Source organism: Homarus americanus, unplaced genomic scaffold, assembly GCF_018991925.1.
Source record: "Homarus americanus isolate GMGI-L3 unplaced genomic scaffold, GMGI_Hamer_2.0 scaffold31050, whole genome shotgun sequence".
Taxonomy (NCBI): domain Eukaryota; kingdom Metazoa; phylum Arthropoda; class Malacostraca; order Decapoda; family Nephropidae; genus Homarus; species Homarus americanus.
Genome location: NW_024730958.1, coordinates 237305 through 258867, shown reverse-complemented (window position 1 = coordinate 258867; position 21563 = coordinate 237305). Strand labels below are relative to the sequence as shown.

Here is a 21563-nt window from a genome sequence, read left to right as displayed (position 1 = left end):
TGTATATATTGTAATATTTATCAGTGTTATTAATATTTGCTCTATTGACTCACTTTGTTTATTATGAAGTGAGTCTCCTAAGTGATAATATTATTGTTCTGTTCACTCCCGTATACATTTATATTTGAAAATACTTAAAAAGGATTTATTTCAAGTTTTACATTCAACTTTGATTTTCTCTCCCGTGAGTTGTATTCCCCCACTGCTGCCTCACTGGTCTTTGCATGAAGCTGTCGGGTCACGAGATATTTTTCCACCTACAAGTGCGACGGATTCTGGAACCAACTAGTCTGCAGAAACGTAAACTGTGTGTGTGTGTGTGTGACGCTCGACCACGGACCAACCAAACCACAGGTAGGTAGGTGAGGAAATGGGTGTAGTACAGGTGTAGCGCCATTATCCACAACACCACCAAGTAAACAACATATGATACGCTACTCTAGACTTTCTTATGAGTGTTTGTTTACTAAATGTTGCTGCAGGAATGTAAAGTCATAGAATGAATCGTTATGAGAGAAATCCGTATTTATTTTTATTCCTAGGACAAACGAGAGATGGTTCTTGATTACCCTGGGGATAAAATTCTCCAACTGGGACGTGTTGGCATCAAGCAGAGCCTCAAGGTTAGAAAGAACTTGAGAGCTACGGAGTGGGTCAAGGTACAACTCACACACACACAAGCCAAGATAAATGTTAGTGTTTTGAGTTTTTATTATATTTCGTTAATCACTAAAGCTACCTGGCTGATAGTTAGAGAGAGCCATCGTTCTCATTCAAGTACATCCAAAGCCGGTCATGTTTCTCACTCCCTTTACTGAGAAGATGTAACTCGATCCTTGATAAAAAATATACACTAGACTGGTTGCTGAGGCTGAGAGGAACAATCCGCCCTTGATGTGACCGCCAACGAAGTATTTTATATACCTGGAGGGGCTTGAAAGCTCTCCTTCTCTCCCTCTTGTGTTGTGGGCGTCTCAAAACAGCTAGGTGTAAATATCCCCGAGAAGGGTAAGGTTTTGGGCCAGTGTTTTGGTCGGTTACCCTCATAGTATTTCAAGGCAGATGGGTGAGGTAGGTGGTGGGAACGTTTGTCGGGCGGTAGTTCTTGTTTGTAAGTTAATCAGTACAACATACAGGGAATTCTTTAATATTAGCTGAAGCTGTAGGGACACTTTTCCTTCTGCCAGGTCCACAGTTACCCCCCCCCCCCCTCTCCTGTGCAGGCGCTGAAGAGTAAGGTAATGTTTAGTACTGACGGGCCCTGTTACTGAGTGTTTCTGTCGAGATGAGATAAATGTTTGTGGTATTGATGCGTGGTGCTTTGTGGTAGAGGGTGTGGTAAAGGGTGTGGTAGAGGGTGTGGTAGAGGGTGTGGTAGAGGGTGTGGTAGAGGGTGATACGTCTGACTGACCCCATGTGGAAGGGAGGGGAGTAGAGGGGAGGGGAGGGGAGGGGAGGGGACAATACTCTACTCTCCTCCCCATCATCGCCCCCAACACCCTCCTTTGCTCTCTCTCTCTCTCCTCCCCGTCTCTTTCGTACACCTCTTATCCTTCATTTATTCCTATTTATCTCTTCTTCCTTCACCCTCCCTCCTTTTCCCTCCCTCCCTACCCTACTTTTCCCTCCCTCCACCTCCTACCTCCCTTCTTCCTCCCTCCTTCCTTCTGCCTCCCTTCTTCTCCCTCCTTCCTTCAGCTCATCTCCCTGACCTGTCGTGACCTCCCGGACTCTGCCTCACTCCCTCATTCGTATCCTTCTCGTCCGTACACCTCCACTCCAGACAGAAGAGAACCCCAAAGAGAAGTAAAAATGGACTAAGAAAGAGAGACAGACACACAAACAGACAGAAACAGACAGACACACAAACAGACAGAAACAGACAGACACACAAACAGACAGAAACAGACAGACAGACAGACAGGTTAAAATCACTCATGCTAGGCTCTTTCCACAAGGGTTGTCAGTAAAAGTCATTCTGGTATCCAAGTTAAGCTTTAATATAGTCACTGTTGGGTTTGGTTCATCTAATTGAAAATTCTATTTGTCAAACAGAAGGCCTTTTGTATGTGTGTGTGTGTGTGTGTGTGTGTGTTTGTGTGTGTGTGTGTGTGTGTGTGTGTGTGTGTGTGTGTGTGTGTGTGTGTGTGTGTTTATAAATTCGTGTATTTGTTTATTCAAAAGCACGACATACTGACTGACCACACCAGCCCAGGTCTTCATACACCAGGTAACAGTACTGACCACACTACCCTAGGTCACACCATACACCAGGTAACAGTACTGACCACACTACCCTAGGTCACACCATACACCAGGTAACAGTAATAACCACACCATTTGAATAACACCAGATCCGTAGCCACACCATATGAGGACACAGATCTGTACTAAGACAATGTAAACAAAACTTACTTTAGCTGTTGATGTAAACACCTGTAGTTATATTGAGATAATTTACTTGGTCGAATCTCACAGAATTTACTTGAATTATGTTAAATTATGTTAGATTTACCACACCCCCCCCCACCCCACCATACCACTCTAGTACCGCCGTTGCTAATCTATGCTGCCTCACCTGTTAACATAAGCGATAGTTCCTATGTCTTTACCTATAGATGTTAACTCAAATCCAAAAGCGTCATTTATAGATTTATTTTATAGGTAAATAAATCATAAAAAATAATAAAGAAAGTAAGAAAGAAAGTAAGAAAGAAAGTAAGAAAGAAAGAAAGTAAGAAAGAAAGTAAGAAAGAAAGTAAGAAAGAAAGAAAGTAAGAAAGTAAGAAAGAAAGTAAGAAAGAAAGAAAGAAAGAAAGAAAGAAAGTAAGAAAGAAAGAAAGAAAGCAAGAAAGAAAGAAAAAGAAAGTAAGAAAGCAAGAAAGCAAGAAAGAAAGAAAGAAAGTAAGAAAGAAAGAAAGAAAGAAAGAAAGAAAGTAAGTAAGAAAGAAAGTAAGAAAGAAAGAAAGAAAGAAAGAAAGAAAGAAAGAAAGAAAGAAAGAAAGAAAGAAAGAAAGAAAGAAAGAAAGAAAGAAAAAAGAAAGAAAGAAAGAAAGAAAGTAAGAAAGAAAGAAAGAAAGAAAGAAAGAAAAGAAAAGAAAGAAAGAAAGAAAGAAAGAAAGAAAGAAAGTAAGAAAGTAAGAAAGTAAGAAAGAAAGAAAGAAAGAAAGAAAGTAAGAAAGAAAGAAAGAAAGAAAGAAAGAAAGAAAGAAAGAAAGAAAGAAAGTAAGAAAGTAAGAAAGAAAGAAAGAAAGAAAGAAAGTAAGAAAGAAAGAAAGAAAGAAAGAAAGAAAGAAAGAAAGAAAGAATTATATAATGGACAAACAGTATAATACGTGTTCTGTACTGATTGTCCACTTGGTATGTAAACTACTATGAATTACCATAATAAAATACCTATTACTTGATTATTACTTAGATTATCAATTATCTATCAAGTAATACCTTTAATTTTCTTAGTAATTATAGTAAAAAAAAAAGAATATGAATATTTATTATTGTATTTAATTTATATTTTTATGGAATTTTCTAGCTGACTATATTCCCATTTGTTAGTCAATGATAAATATTAATCTATAGTTCGTGTGTTGAGTATTGAAACTTTAAATAAATATCACCAAAAATCATAAGAAACTCCTTAATATTCAGTCATTTATCTAATATCCAAGTTTATGTTATATTTGTTAACGTGAGACACAAATCAGATTTCACATGTACCCAACGTGAGGTATGAGAGAGATAGGTTTCTCATATACATTTCACATCAGTAACATATATACAGTATATATCACATTTACATAATATACATGACACATTAACACAGTGAGATACAGCTCTATGTTAATACACCAGGTAAGGTCACTCAGTACACAGGTAACGCCACAGTACTTGGTTTTATAAGGTTAGGTTAGGTTAGGTTAGGTTAGGTTAGGTTAGGTTAGGTTAGGTTAGGTTAGGTTAGGTTAGGTTAGGTTAGGTTAAGTTAGGTTAAGTTAGGTTAGGTTAGGTTAGGTTAGGTTACTCTTTGACTATCGTAGAGACAGCGATCACATCTATGGTGGAACGAGGTGTGTGTGTGTGTGTGTGTGTGTGTGTGTGTGTGTGTGTGTGTGTGTGTGTGTGTGTGTGTGTGTGTACTTCTATAATCAAAGGAGACTTGGCTATCGAGAACACAGTAAACCTCAGAGTAACAGAGACTGATGACCCGAGGCAACATAAGGCTTAGAGACAGGGACCGATTATACACCAGAGTGAACTGTAGAGGAGGAACACTACCTTCACTAGATACATTTCCTCTGACGTGGCTAGGAGCTGGGGGGGCTTAGGGTGGATGGGTGGCTGAGGGGCTAGGGCTGGGTGGTTAGGGCTAGGGGCTGGGGGCTGGGGCTAGGGGTGTGAGGCCCAGTGACCCTCACAACTTATTCCGTTCCCTCGACCATAAAAGGGGATTTCATGCTACAATCTTTCATTTAAGTATAATGTTAGAGTTAACTGTGTGTAAAATATAAGTAGTGCATATACATTATTATTATGTACATGGACGTATGCACTGTGTGTGTGTGTGTGTGTGTGTGTGTGTGTGTGTGTGTGTGTGTGTGTGTGTGTGTGTGTGTGTGTGTGTGTGTGTGTGTGTGTGTGTGTGTGTGTGTGTGTGTGTGTGTGTGTCGTGAATGTCATAAATTCTATCCCTATCGTCGTATTACATATTAAATCGAAAAAAAAAATTAAAAAAGATATATTCTGAACTTTTTGTACTTATGGTCGTTACTAACTCTGCCAGAAGGTGTCAGATGATAATAATTCTTTTTGCTACAGCTCCCTCACCTGTCGCGTCTCACAGGAATATACAGGTGAGTAAATCTATATCATAATACGATGTTAGGTGTTTATATAGCCTGAGTGTGTCCAGCCAACCATGTGTTTTGGGTCGTCTACTGAGCTGGTGACGACATGGAATCCAGGTCTAGTTGATTACGGTTCTTATTGACGATATTATTGATACATATGGACATTTGTTTTATAATTCAGGGTTTTAATCATTTAATTAAGATACCATTGAGATTATTAATGGTTTATTTTAATTAATTATATGGAAACAAAATATATTAATTACGCTAAATATTCAGAGTTTCTGAGCAAAATAATGTCACAGTTGCCAGATAATGACTTAATAGTATATCATGATAATTATGGTGACTCTGGCCACACTGTCATGATATATGGTGACGTTGGCAACACTATCATGCGTCACTGTATCTTCCTCAATAACATTCTAAAAATTTGTTACAGTCAATAATGAATACATTTATACATAAGGTAGTGCAGTGTAGTGTAGTGTAGTGTAGTGTAGTGTAGTGCGTCATTAGACATCAACGTTAAAACTACAGTGACCCTCAGGTAGATACAGTGACCCCAGGTTAGATACAGTGACCCCAGGTAGATACAGTGACCCCCAGGTAGATACAGTGACCCCAGGTAGATACAGTGACCCCCAGGTTAGATACAGTGACCCCCAGGTAGATACAGTGACCCCAGGTAGATACAGTGACCAGGTAGATACAGTGACCCCAGGTAGATACAGTGACCCCCAGGTAGATACAGTGACCCAGTGTAGATACAGTGACCCCCAGGTTAGATACAGACCCCCCAGGTAGATACAGTGACCCCAGGTAGATACAGTGACCCCAGGTTAGATACAGTGACCCCAGGTTAGATACAGTGACCTCAGGTAGATACAGTGACCCCAGGTAGATACAGACCCGTAATAGTGACCCCAGGTAGATACAGTGACCCCAGGTAGATACAGTGACCCCAGTAGATACAGTGACCCCCAGGTAGATACAGTGACCCCAAGTAGATACAGTGACCCCCAGGTGAATACAGTGACCCCAGGTAGATACAGTGACCCCAGGTTAGATACAGTGACCCCAGGTAGATACAGTGACCCCCAGGTTAGATACAGTGAAACCCCCATATAACGGACAATATCGTTAAGATGTCCGTTATATGGAGGTTTTAGTGCATGTAATTGACACTGATTTAGACGTCTTCACTCTAATGACTCTGTGTGTGTGTGTGTGTGTGTGTGTGTGTGTGTGTGAGTGTGTGTGTGGTGTGTGTGTGTGTGTGTGTGTGTGTGTGTGTGTGTGTGTGTGTGTGTGTGTGTGTGAGTGTGTGTGTGTTATTATATGTTTATTAAGAGCTACCAGAGGCTGAAAAATATCTATTTGAATGGGTTACAATTACAAATATATACAAGTGACATAAGTGACACAAATAAGAATTATAACAGATGGGATCAGCTCACTTCACTTCAACAAGGACGTGTGTGTGTGTGTGTGTGTGTGAGTGTGTGTGTGTGGTGTGTGTGTGTGTGTGTGTGTGTGTGTGTGTGTGTGTGTGTGTGTGTGTGTGTGTGTGGTCCTTTGAAGATTCCACTGCAAGTTCGTTACGGTTTTATCAAGATCTGATTGGATATTCGCATTTTTACCAATCAAAATTTACGGTTTTTCGCTTCAATTTAATAATAATAATAATAATAATAATAATAATAATAATAATAATAATAATAATAATAATAATAATAATAATAATAATAATAATAATAATAATAATAATAATAATAATAATAATAATAATAATAATAAAATAATAATAATAACAATTTCAGTGTTACTATTTAATCCGAAAAATGGTTTTGGAAAATGTTAGTCGTAATGTTTGCAAATTATTAAATGAGTAATGTTTTTTTATTAACTCATTAACACTCAAAACCACAAGACCATCATCACATTCTATTATATATATATTTAACATAAGAGAATTATATATCTCAATATAATCCATGAGGTAAAAAATATAATTAAATATATCCATTTTTTCTAGAATGAATTTTATATTAATCTAAAAAAAAATCTATATACCCATCTTCACAAATATCTAAACACCTGACGTCACTACATCTATCACTTATGACGTCAATACACCACTAACTCATGACGTCACCACCACTAACTCATGACGTCACTACACCTATCACCCATGACGTCACTACACCTATCACCCATGACGTCACTACACAACATTAGGAACTATCTGACTTAGCTCCATGTTGTCAGTGAGGGGGAGACACAGGGTGGGAGAAAGAGGTGTTACTCACATTCTGCAGCCAATGTGAGACAACAGCGGCCCCCCCAGCTTACCTGCAACAGACGTAAGGTAAGTTAATGAATCATATTATGGCGTTAGTGAACTAGTTATAGTTTTCTTATATTAAATGTGAACAAATTATAGAATGAGTGAGAGTGAACACGGTTGTGATGTTATACCCCGGGAAGGTGTATTTTCTGATGGTATATTTTGCCTTATTGCCCCAGTAACTTCTAAGTGAAAATGTCAGTATATTTATGATGTTTTAAAAGTGGAATGAATGTATACACAAGTATAATCAGGTGTATAATGACTTGAAATTCACCTTTTCTTACCTGCCATTGTCTGTAGTATAACGATCTGGCGGACGCAGGTGAACACACGCAATAAGTAGATAAAGAAATATCGATGGAAATGAGGGAATTATGTAGGCGGGAGTGAGTAACTAGGAAGCTGTGGTACAATAGGTGGAGGAGGTATTAGAGCGAGAGAAATACAATAGAGAGAGGCGCTATTGTATCTTGAGAGAGACGCGGCGTGAGTGAAAGAGAACTGAGAGACAGTACCTTGTTCGAGGAAGTGTTGGAGGAATTTATCGCATGTGGAGGATCACTTTGTCGCTGTTATCATCACCAGGGAAGGCGTGTCTGTGTGTCCGCCTTATCAATATTCTAAACAATGTTCTTTAGATATAAGGAATTTTCAGCTCGTGTTTTTGTTTCGTAAATGTTATTAATATTAGACCTTGAACTATTTGAGTGTTGTTTTAAGGAACAATTTACCTCGACAGTTGTTTCTTTAGCACAGACATATTCACGGCTGAGCGCACCCGGGGTTTTGCTCTGCTAAAAGAAATCGTCACTTTGTAAAATTCGACCCAAATTTTAGTAAAAATTTTGAAGACTAAAATTTTACAAATATACAAACAAGTTACTTACAGTCCTGGAGGAGGAACATTAAGGTTACTTACTGTGGTCTGCCCGTGATGCTTTCTTTCTAAATTGAAATTTCTTTACATTTTTGGAAAAAAATTTTGCCACAGTTTTGTAAACTTTAAATTTATTTTTATAAAGGCTTCATCAGTTTTGAGAAAGATCAACTTATATTTACAATGTTCGGTAATCAGAAGTCAACTTGCCACCCTAAATGAGCTTTTGCAATATTTTGGTATAGTACATTGCAAAATTTTAGAATCTAGATATTCATAAAATTCAAAATTACATTTACATAACATACCGGTGAGCCGATTTTAGAGGGGAATCGGCTCACGTTTAAGGGTGGTGGAGGATGCCAAGCTCTTGTCCAAGAACACAATTTTAAACTTTTATAATGAAATACTTACAACAATACTTTTTCTCTGTGTCTGTGTCTAAACTAAAGTTCTTGTCCCACCATTGCCGGTAATTTTGGAAAATTTGGAGATGATACAACGTGCTGTTACAAAAAGTTCAGTAGGAAATACTACAAAATGTATGGAGGAAAACAGAACACCACTATGGCGCCTGTAGAGCTACAAAAGTTCGTATTGAACTTCTGTACTTTAAAAATAAAACTTCTAGAGTTCTTCATGCGTGTATCTTGCTCTTGGCTGTATCTACAATAGTTGTTTCATAATTTTCAGAATAAATAACTATAGAGCCAGACAAGAGCCACTACAGAGCCAGACAAGAGCCACTACAGAGCCAGACAGGAGCCACTACAGAGCCAGATAGGGCCAGGATCAACGCTCTATAACTCTCCTCAGCGTCTTCTCCTTGCCCAATCTATTCTCATTCAGTTGTTACCGACGCTGTTTTTCATCCAGAGAATAATGCCGGCCGGACGAACCCCCTCACTCGTCCATCGTCATGCTCAACACACTGCCTCCCTCACTCGTCCATCGTCATGCTCTCCCTCACTCGTCCATCGTCATGCTCAACACACTGCCTCCCTCACTCGTCCATCGTCATGCTCAACACACTGCCTCCCTCACTCGTCCATCGTCATGCTCAACACACTGCCTCCCTCAACACAATAACAGTGTAACAATGGCCACAATAATAGTGTAAGGGTGGCCACACTAACAGTGTAAAACTGACCAGAATAACAGTGTGAGGGTGGCCACACTAACAGTGTAAAACTGACCAGAATAACAGTGTGAGGGTGGCCACAATAACAGCGTAACAATGGCCACAATAACAGTGTGAGGGTGGCTATAATAACAGTGTAACAATGGCCACAATAACAGTGTGAGGGTGGCCACAATAACAGTGTAACAATGGCCACAATAACAGTGTGAGGGTGGCTATAATAACAGTGTAACAATGGCTACAATAACAATGTAAGGGTGGCCACAATAACAGTGTAACAATGGCCACAATAACAGTGTGAGGGTGGCTATAATAACAGTGTAACAATGGCCACAATAACAGTGTGAGGGTGGCCACAATAACAGCGTAACAATGGCCACAATAACAGTGTGAGGGTGGCTATAATAACAGTGTAACAATGGCTACAATAACAATGTAAGGGTGGCCACAATAACAGTGTAACAATGGCCACAATAACAGTGTAAGGGTGGGCACAATAACAGTGTAACAATGGCCACAATAACAGTGTGAGGGTGGCCACTTTAACAGTGTAAGACTGACCATAATAACAGTGTAAGGGTGGCCACTCTAACAGTGTAACAATGGCCACAATAACAGTGTAACAATGGCCACAATAACAGTGTAAGGGTGGCCACAATAACAGTGTAACAATGGCCACACTAACAGTCTAGGAGCGACCATGCTAACAGAGTTTAGGCACTGTACAAAATGAAAGTCAAGAGAAGGCGCTATAAGGCAGACGCATTAGATAAACAGCAGTATTACAGCAGCCTGAAGTTTACCATATTTACCTTATTAAAAACCTAACATCGAGACAACAAGAGCAAGAAAACTGGAGCACTATAACAAAAACAGTATAGTCGAATTAACAAAAACAGTATAGTCCCCTTAACAAAAACAGTATAGTTCCCTCAACAAAAACAGTATAGCCCCTCAACAAAAACAGTATAGTCGAATTAACAAAAACAGTATAGTCCCCGCAGCAAAAACATTATAGTCGAATTAACAAAAACAGTATAGTCCCCGCAGCAAAAACAGTATAGTCCCCTCAACAAAAACAGTATAGTCGAATTAACAAAAACAGTATAGTTCCCTCAGCAAAAACAGTATAGCCCCCTTAACAAAAACAGTATAGTTCCCTTAACAAAAACAGTATAGTTCCCTCAGCAAAAACAGTATAGTCCCCTTAACAAAAACATTATAGTCGAATTAACAAAAACAGTATAGTTCACCTCAACAAAAACAGTAAAGTCCCCTCAACAAAAACAGTATAGTCGAATTAACAAAAACAGTATAGTCCCCTCAACAAAAACAGTATAGTCCCTTAAAAAAAAACATTATAGTCCAATTAACAAAAACAGTATAGTCCTCAACAAAAAGAGTATAGCCCTCAACAAAAAACAGTATAGTCCCTTAACAAAAAACATTATAGTCGAATTAACAAAAACAGTATAGTCCCTTAACAAAAACATTATAGTCGAATTAACAAAACAGTATAGTCCCTTAACAAAAACATTATAGTCAAATTAACAAAAATAGTATAGTCCCTCAACAAAAACAGTATAGTCCCCCAAAACAGTATAGTCCCCTTAACAAAACAGATAGTCGAATTAACAAAAACAGTATAGTCCCTTAACAAAAACATTATAGTCAAATTAACAAAAATAGTATAGTCCCTCAACAAAAACAGTATAGTCCCTCAACAAAAACAGTATAGTCCCCTTAACAAAAACATTATAGTCCAATTCAATAAAACAGTATAGTCCTCAACAAAACAGAGTAGCCCTCAACAAAAACAGTATAGTCCCTTAACAAAAACATTATAGTCGAATTAAAAAAAACAGTATAGTCCCCTAACAAAAAACATTATAGTCAAATTAACAAAACAGTATAGTCCCTTAACAAAAAACATTATAGTCTCTCAACAAAAACAGCATAGTCCCTCAACAAAACAGCATGGTTCACTCTCAACAAAAACAGTATAGTCCCTCAACAAAAACAGATAGAGAATTAACTCAACAAAACAGTATAGTCCCTCAACAAAAACAGTATAGTCGAATTAACAAAAACAGTATAGTCCCTTAACAAAACATTATAGTCAAATTAAAAAAACAGTATAGTCCCTCAACAAAAAAGTATATCCCTCAACAAAAACAGTATAGCCCCTCAACAAAACATTATAGTCCCTCAACAAAAACAGTATAGTCCCTCAACAAAAACAGTATAGCCCCTCAACAAAAACATTATAGTCAAATTAACAAAAAATAGTCCTCCATAAAAACACCATGAGGTTCAAACACAAGACAACAACATAAATGGAGGAATGACTATAAAGACACACAGTCAACTCACCAACCATGACAATATTACTTTTAAGCTCACGACACAGGAAAAAATGTTGGAACTTTAAACACTACTGTAGGACCACCAACAGTAATGGTGGAGGGGCCACAACAGTAATGGTGAAGGGCCACAACAATAATGTTGAAGGGGCCACAACATAATAATGGTGAAGGGCCACGACAGTAATAATTGAAGGCCACGACAATATGGTGAAGGGCCACGACAATAATGGTGAAGGGCTGACATGCAATGGTGAAGGGGCCACAACAGTAATGAAGGGCCGATAATGGTGAAGGCCACGCAATAGTGAAGGGGCCCGACGAAAATAATGGTGAAGGGCCGACAATGGTGAAGGCCTAGTAATGTGAAGGGCCACAACAATAATGAAGGACCACGTCAGTAGTGAAGGGCCACAACAGTAATATTGAAGGGGGCCACGACAATAATGAAGTGAAGGGGCCACAGCAATCATTAGAAGAGGCCACGACAGTAATGGTTGAAGGGGCCACGACAGCAATGGTGAAGGGGCCACGACAAATAATGTACGAAGGTACAAGTATTAATGGCCACATTAAGCGTGAATGGGCCCGGCAATATGGTGAAGGGGCCTGATTCACGAACGTGGCCACAACAGTAATGGTGAAGAGGCCACAACAGTAATGGTGAAGGCCACAGCAATGTCGGTGAAGGGGCCAAGCAATCAGAAAGTGAGGGCCACAACAGAAATGGTGAAGGGACCTAACAGATAATAGTGAAGGGAGCCCACAGCAAATAGTGAAGAGGACCTCAACAAGTAATGGTGAAGGGAGACTCATCATAATTGGTGAAGAGACACAATGATAATAGTGAAAAGATTAATAGAAATTATTTTGTAAATTTGGAAGCCTGGCAATTAAGACTACAAGAATGCAAGTTCAGGAACCACAATGTACTGAAAAGAGCCATAATAATGAAGGGTTAAAATAACACTGTAAGGCCAACATGGAGGGCTACATACAACTGAAGGAGCCACAATAACACTGGAGGGCCCAATAGCAGAGCCCAATGCTTGCTGGAGACATAATAACACTGAAGGCCTAGCTAACTGGAGGCCACAATAACACTGGAGGCCATAACACTGGAGGAGCCACAATAACTGGAAGGGCCACAATAACACTGTAAAGAGCCACAATAACACTGGAGAGACCCACAATAACACTGGAAGAACACAACACTGGAGGGCCACAATAACACTGTAGGAGCCACAATAACACTGGAGCCACAGCACAATAACACAGCCTCACTGGAGGCACAAGCCTCACTGGAGGAGCCAACAACATGCAACAATAACACTGGAGGAGCCACAATAACACTGAAGAATATAATAATACTGTAAGAGCCACAATAACTGGAGGAGCACAATAACACTTGGAGGCTACTCCAAGGGCACAGCAAGGCCACACATACTGAGGAGCCAACACTGAAGGAATAATAACACTGGAGAGAACCATAATCCCACTGAAGAACCACAATAACACTGCAAGAGCCACAACACTGAGGAGCCACACTTGCAAGAGCCTACACTTGAGGAGCCTACCCATAACACTGAAGAGCCACAATAACACAAACAACAACACTGTAAGAGCCACAATAACACTGAAAGAGCCTTACAATAACACTGTAAGAGCCACAATAACACCACTGCAGGAGCCACAACTGGAGGAGCCACAATACACTGAAGGAACCACAAAACACTGGAGGCACAATAACTAGGCCTGAGCACACCAAACCTAAGGCTAACACTGGAGGAGCCACACACACTGAAGGAGCCACAATAACACTGAACCACAATAACACTGAAAAAGACAACAACACTGGAGACACAGCCATACTTAAGAGCCACAATAACACTAGAGCCAATAACACTGGAGGACCCACAATAACTCAGCAGAATACAATAACTTGAGGAGCCACAACAACCTGACAGCAAATACAAATAACACTGAGACCAAAGACCTAATAACAACACTAGACCACAAAACACTGAGGAGCACAAAACAACAACACTGGAGGAGCCACAATAACAACACTGGAGACACAACTGGAGGAACAACACTGGAGAACCACAACAACACTGGAGAACCTGACCCAACAACACTTGGAGGAGCACACCACTGGAGGAGCCACAATAACACTGGAGGAGCCACACAAACTGAGGGCCACAGCATTGAGAACCCACAACGAACACTGGAACAGCCACAACCAACACAAGAGCCACACTAACACTGTGAGCCAAAATAATAACACTGAGGGCTAATGATAACACTGGAGGAGCCACAATATAAACACTGGAGGAGCCTACCAACACTGGAGAGCCACAATGATAACACTAGATACATGCCTGGAGACCACCAATAACACTGTAAAAGCCACACCTCACTGTAGGGCCACAATAAATAACTGGAGACACACATGGAGAACCCATGACTGGAGGCCAAAACATGGAGGAGCCACAATGATAACACTGGAGGAGCCACAATAATGGAGGAGCCACAATAATAACACTGAGGGCACAATGATAACACTGGAGGCACATACACTTGGGAGCCCACAATAATAACCTGGAGGAGCCACAGTAACACGGAGGAGCACAATAACACTGAGGCCTGACAACACTTGAGACACAATAACACTCTTAAGAGCCACAATAACACTGTAAGAGCCACACTAACAGGAGCCACAATAACTACTGAGGAGCCACAATGATAACACTGGAGGAGCCACAATAACACTGGAATACAATAACACAAAGAGCCACCAACCTGCAAGACCACACTAACCTTGGAGCACAAAACACTAGGAGGGCCACAAGATAACACTGGAGGAGCCACAATGAAAACACTCGAAGACCTAACACTGGAGCCACAATAACACTGTAAGAGCCACACTAACATGAGAGCCACAATAAGCACTGGAGGCCACAATATACTGGAGGCCACAATGAAGCAAACACTGGAAGAGCCAAAGTAATACTGCAGGAGAACCACTATAGGAGCCATAATACTGGAGGCCACAATAACAACAACCTGGCTGATAACACTGGAATACAAAACACTCAAGAGCCACAACTGTAACACTGCTAGAGCCACACCTAATGTAGGAGCCATGTAAATACTGAGGAGCCACAATGATAACACTTGGCCACAATGATAACACTGGAGGAGCCACAAATAACACTGGAGCACAATGATATGGAGGAGCCACACAACACTGGAGAACCTGTGCTACAAACACACACTGAGGAGCCACACAAAACCACTGGAGAGCCCTGATAACACTGGAGGAGCCACACCAAACACTGGAGCAATACAATAACCACAACCTGGAGAACCACACACTAGAGGAGCCACAACAACAACACTAGAGGAGGCACCACACACAGACCTGGCAAAAAAAAGCAACCAATTTCATAACAGACCCTAAATAAACTGGGAACATCTTCACCATGCTAGAATATTCTTTAAGTCTCTCTAAATCCTTATTCTCCTTGTATCTTTCTCATTCTCACTCTATTATATCCGTGTTCTTGTTCTCTCAATATTCTCATTAAATATCCTCAATATTATTGAAGACCTCTCAATATTGATAACTCTCTAAATCTCTAACTCTCCAGTAATTTATACTCTCAACATACTTTGACAGATGTGTTGGGAATGCATCAACTGGTGAAGGTGACACAACTTTGCTCTCCTCCCATTGTCATATATGGAAGGACTATCTAAGCTCAAGTGGTCATCTAACTGTGACAGGTAGGCATACAGGTGGGTGAGTCGAGTCCATCCACAAAAGTGATAATATTACATCATTACGCGAAGATAGACAACCTCCTCACTCCTCCTGGTCCTTCACGCACCTGTTAACTTTACATAACAAAACATATAATAAAATGCTGAGAACTCTCCTACCTGAAAGTGTCTGGTGATTGTACTCTGTTTCCCCACCCCCTACCCCACCACCCACCACGCCACACCCGCCGTTCAGCCCAACCTCAACTTCTTCACACCGTCAAGCCCCGACTTTCCTCATTCTCTCTCATTCTACCACGCTACACCTCTCGCCTCACACCCGTCCCATAACTCCACCCCATCTTATAACGCCTAGCCTTAATTCTTCTCACCCCTACCTCGTATACTTCTTGGCTTCACCTCGCACCAACTGGCTTTTCCACCTGTCTTTCTGACCTCACCTCACTGCAGCCCTGCTTACCCTTGCTGCAGCCCCTGCCCTCCCCCTCCTTCACCTGTCTCGTGTAGCCTCCCTCTCCTTGGCCCCACCCCGCCCTCACCTGTCTGCTGCCTGTCTCACTTCATCTTCTTGTCTCCAGACCGCCCCGCTTCCCTGTCAACACGTCTCAGGCCACCTCTCTGTGTCCTCCAGCCCCAGACCGTCAAACCCTATCATGTCGGTTCCAGCCCATTCGACTGACAATAGTACCAACATAGTTCCTCCCCAGGTAGCAGCTCCAAGGGCTCTTCTTCCTCTCCCCACCCCCCTCCTCACATTCCTTCCACCAGCTAAGCACCTAGATGGACCCTCCCCATGCTCCCCCATTCCATTCCCCAGGCCCAGTAACTTATACTTTCCTCCCGCTAACCTCTCCCCAGGCCCAGTACGAATCCCTCCCCGTCTGCATCTTCCCCCAGGTCCAGTACCTGGGGCCCCTCCCCCCTCACCCCGTTCCCAGCACCACGGCCCATTGTATAGGGACGGGGGAAGCAACCTAACCTGCAAATAACGGCCAGTATGCATGACCTAGCGTGTTTAACTAAGCTCCATTTGTATTGTGACCAAAAAGTGGAATTTTAGTTTCCAGGAGAGGTTTATAGAAAATGTGCCAAGCAGAACTAAAAAGTGGGGAGCCTTTGTTATGTTACCAGCACTATAAGGGGTGCTTTTGTACCCAAGTGTAGTCACCTGTTACTGTTATAGGCGTCCTGTTGTTACTGTTGTGAGCGGTTTGGTGTTATTGATGTAGGCGTCCTGTTGTCACTGTTATAGGCGTTGTTTACTATTTGTGGGCGTACTGTTGTTACCTGGCGCCTTTGTTGCTACTGTGGAACGTCCTGTTACGTATAGGCATTGTTGTTACTGTATAGGCGTCCTGTCACTGTTGTGGGCGTCCTGTTGCTACTATTGTCCCAAACCCCAGGCGTCCTGGTGTTACTGTTGTTGGTCACGTTAGTAGTAATACAGCATCACTAGAGGTCAGCATAGCGTGGGTCGAAGACTTTCTTCCCAACAAACAATGACATACGTTATGCCATCGTGAAAAATTATACCAAGAAAGTAATGTCTTCTCCAGTTAAAGTGTGTGAGAGCGCGAAGTATGTGTGATATTACTTGCAGTGCGTAATGTATGTATGTAGCAATAGTATGTCTGGTTCAAGTGTGATCATCTACGAAAATATACGTCCTTTGAGGGTTGACATACCCTGCAATGGAAAAATAAAACGAACAAAGATCATGCAAGTTCCTGAGCGACCAGGGAGATGGTTTACTTTTCATTCAAATAATTCTAAGACGTTTGTGGATGGAAGGACGTGATAAGGAAGGAAGTATCATAGAAGAAGATAATTATCTAGAATGGTATGTATAGGTGAATGATGATAAAGTTCAATTAAATGGAACTTCTCAGAGTACGATTGGTATGAGGAAGAATGAGCATTGTAATTGAAATTGACAAGAAGGCGAATAATTGGAGTGGATCTTTTACAGGACAACAAATTTAGAAAGAAAAGTGGTAAATAGTGACGATCTGAGAGGATTGTTCTGTGATTAGAAGACTCAATGAGATTTGACTGTGACGAAAGATTGCTCTGCTCTAACACACACACACACACACACACACACACACACACACACACACACACACACACACACACACACACACACACACACCATCATCATTAGACCATTTACCTCCTTAAGAGTCATTGCTCTCAGGTGGTTAACAACGATACAGAGCTAAGAACTTGATTAATGTTCATAATCCATTGACTAGACACCTGGCTGTCAACACCCACAAATAGATCTAACGTAGAGAAAGTGTTGGTGACAAGAAAGTGCAGTGTTGGTGACGTAGGCAGTGTTGATGACGTAGATTCAGTGCCAGTATTGGTGACATAGGATCAACTGTTTGAGCACGCAGAAAATTTCCAGTGTTGACGAAGACGTGGCAGTGTTGCGACATAAATTGAGTGCCAATTGGTGACGTAGATTAATACGGCAGCTGTTGACGACACGAAATAGCGTGCCATTGCTGCCGTCACGCTCCAGTCATCGCCACATTCAACACTGAAACCACACAAGACAAAATGAGTTTTATTAGTAGAAATACATGCGCAAAGAATTTCGATATTGTCATGAACCCAATGACTGCAAATGTTTTATGTTTGGAAGTAAAGCACCAGCCAGTACACACACACACACACCACACACACACACACACACACACACCAAACAACCAACAACTCGGCCTCAGGTTTGCTGTATCAAGTTCTAAAAACAATAATCATAAACTAAGACTCGTACTCAATGTCGTGTATCTATGTTTACCTTAAGACTTGAAACTGATGTTGCCTCAAGATATGTGGCTAAGAGTATTCTGAGTAGGTATGAGGCTGGCTGTATGGTATCTCACGTTAAGGATACTGATAAAGATCTTGTAAGTATTTATGTATATATAGCGTATCAGTTCCATACTTCCTATATTACGTTGAAATTGATATTGTTACACATATTAAAAATTTTACTATTTGATTTATTAAAGATTCTATGGAATTTATCAACTGTTGTTAAATTGTTTGTCTTTATAAGTTAATATCTTGTTAACTGAAAATTACAAACAGTTAATTCCATATAATGAAACAAAATCTGATCGACAAACGACAGAAAAAAGAGAAAAAAAATCATAAGTTTCTTGAAGCATTCAGATAAAAGTGAAAAAAAACAAAAGTAAATAAAGTCAACATTTCCTGGGAAGTCACAACATCAAGAACTTACTGTATATATTATTAATGTTAAATAAAAAAACTAGAAACTGTATGAATGAATAAGAATAAATAAATAAAAGATTAATTTATTACCATCCCGGTACTGATAACAGGAAGTAAATTGACCAAGGTGTGAAATTATTTACAAGAAGGACAACTAAAACAGACTTTACTTTCAATAACAAAAGAATAATTATCATGAAGAGGTCCAGCACCAGTACCACCAAACTATCACCACCACCCACCAAAAAGCAACACACACACATACATACACACACAAAAACACACTCTCATTACTGTACCATGAACCGTCAAAAACACACACACACACACACACACACACACACACACACACACACACACACACACAGAGAAGGCGGCGGTGACTCAAGATAAAAAAGTAAGTTTATCAAGCGAAAAAAGACTTTGAGACAGAGGCGGAAATAATGACAATTTTGCCTCGAGAGTTCCAGCCACGAGGACTCGCTTAATGCCGGCGATATTATGACCCACATATCGTTTCTTACTCACCGCCATTGGAATTGCTAACAGAAAATAATACGACATGCAACCTCTGTGTACCGTGTGTGCTGTGTGCAGGGTGTGCTCTGTGTACCGGTGTGGTCAGTGTACTGGTGTGTGCTGCCCTGTGTGTGCTCGATACAGGTGTGGTCAGTGTACTGGTGTGTGCTGTACCGTGTGTGTTCATGTACCGGTGTGGTCAGTGTACTGGTGTGTGCTGTGTACCGTGTGTGCTCTGTATACTGGGTGTGGTCAGTGTACTGCGTGTGTGCTGTGTACAGTGTGTGTTCTGTACCGGGTGTGGTCAGTGTACTGGTGTGTGCTGTGTACGGTGTGCTCTGTACCAGGTGTGGTCAGTGTACTGGGTATGTGTGTGCAATGTGTGCTCAGGTACCAGGTGTGGTAAGTGTACCGTGTGTGCTTTTGGCACCGTGTATGTGCTATGTAACGTGTGTGCTGTGTACCTGTGTGTCTGTGTACCGTGTGAGCTCTGTGTACCGTGTGCTCAGTGTACTATATACCTGTACCACATATGCTCAGTACCTGTGTGCAAGTGTATGGTATAGCAGATACACAGAACATGTCCAATGTAATGTATGTCAAATGAACCGCGACTGTTCCTCTAGAATCACCAGCTGACTTTACTACACCACACTGTACATAAGCCCAGGTGGCCACAAAACACTCTGTAACTCTTTAAACAGTTCTTCATATTCCTGTCATTTATTCCCCACTTGGCGCTGATGGCATAAAAAATCCAGAAATTTTACGTGTTTAAAAATAATTATATTTGTCTTCCGTTGGTTCATGTTCAGAGTGTGTCACATGTTACGCCCTTCCTCGTGAACATGTTCCTTAGATTGTTATCATGTCGGTCTCTCTCTTATACCGCTTGTGTTCACTTGTGTTCACTTTACAGACACCCGTAGACACATACACTTGAGTACATTCACATGCATATATACAAACTGAAATTTGCATCCACGCACACACACACACACACACCAGCAAACGATTATAAGCTCATTTTACATGCACTCATGGCTGCTGCGACATAAAACTATGTAGTGTTAGTGATGACAGTCAGGCCACCAGGCCTCTTGAGCCCTCTCTCACCTGTCACTTTATCACCCACCTCCCTACCTGTACAACACAGAGACAAGTTTTCACCTCACCTGTCCGCTGTCACCACCTCCCTACCTGTACAACACAGAGACAAGCTTTCACCTCACCTGTCCGCTGTCACCACCTTCCTACCTGTACAACACAGAGACAAGCTTCCACCTCACCTGTCCTCTGTCACCACCTTCCTACCTGTACAACACAGAGACAAGTTTTCACCTCACCTGTCCGCTGTCACCACCTCCCTACCTGTACAACACAGAGACAAGCTTTCACCTCACCTGTCCGCTGTCACCACCTCCCTACCTGTACAACACAGAGACAAGTTTTCACCTCACCTGTCCGCTGTCACCACCTCCCTACCTGCTTCCCAACCTGAGACAAGCTTCCATCCTTGTTCTCTCACAACAAAACACTACTACAAGCTTCCTACCGCCTGTTGTCTCTCTCTAACTTTGATTTATTTACTTTTTACATCAATCATCTTGTTCACTCCTACACTTGGGCGTCTCCTCTCCTCCTTCATCTATCATACACCATCGTCTGCCTCGCCTGCTTCGCCCCCCCCCCCACACACCTCCAGCAAAACATACACATATATGAATACAAACAAACTAGGTGACAAACACAGACCAACACACACACACAAAAAAACTTTATTTAACATTAAAAAATACAAAAACAATTGTGTAACTGCCCACTAGCACCCCGAGTCACACACCAGCATCCCCACGCATACATACATACATACATACATACATACATACATACATACATACATACATACATACACCTCAAACACTTACTCTGGCACTCGCATTCTTCTTGTTTTTATATTCGAAACTTTACAGACCAGGTAAGGAAATACAAAGATCACTCCAGGTGTAAATAAAGACTTAACAAAATAAGTGGTTGATTGGTTGTACAGACACACACCCACACACTACATCCTTGACCACCGGAGGGTCAAGACCTATCAGGTGCTGCTCAGCTGCTCCTGCTGTGCAGCTGCCCCCCTTGGCCATATTCGGCCCATTCCCCAAGTCCTTCTCCTCGATCCATCCTCACCACCGGGATATCAACATAATCCCGTCAAAAGTGACAATTTCGTTTCGGAAAGAAGTAGAATCAGTGATGAACAGTGTTTAAGCCTGTGACCCACCAGTGAGATAAGCACCCCTGGAAACTAAGCACCATCTTTTGACCAGGTGGTGTTAATCAGTCCACCCTCAACGAAGTGAGGTACTTTGGCACCACACTACACCACCCGGTGTCTCCATGACCACGTGAGGTCCTTCATACCAAC

The 21563-nt window shown here is 41.3% G+C and overlaps 1 protein-coding gene across 1 annotated transcript in view; it reads right to left on the bottom strand.

Moving 5' to 3' along the window:
• LOC121867399 (basic proline-rich protein-like) overlaps positions 1–16022 on the bottom strand; it is a 34309-nt gene extending 18287 nt beyond the window's left edge. Inside the window, exons 1-3 of the mRNA XM_042367312.1 lie at positions 15982–16022; positions 14514–14660; positions 14183–14274 (exon numbers count right to left, since the gene is read on the bottom strand). Coding sequence (XP_042223246.1) covers positions 14183–14274; positions 14514–14660; positions 15982–16022 — 280 coding nt within the window. The remainder of the gene's footprint in view (positions 1–14182; positions 14275–14513; positions 14661–15981) is intronic.
• Positions 16023–21563: the final 5541 nt, after the last annotated feature.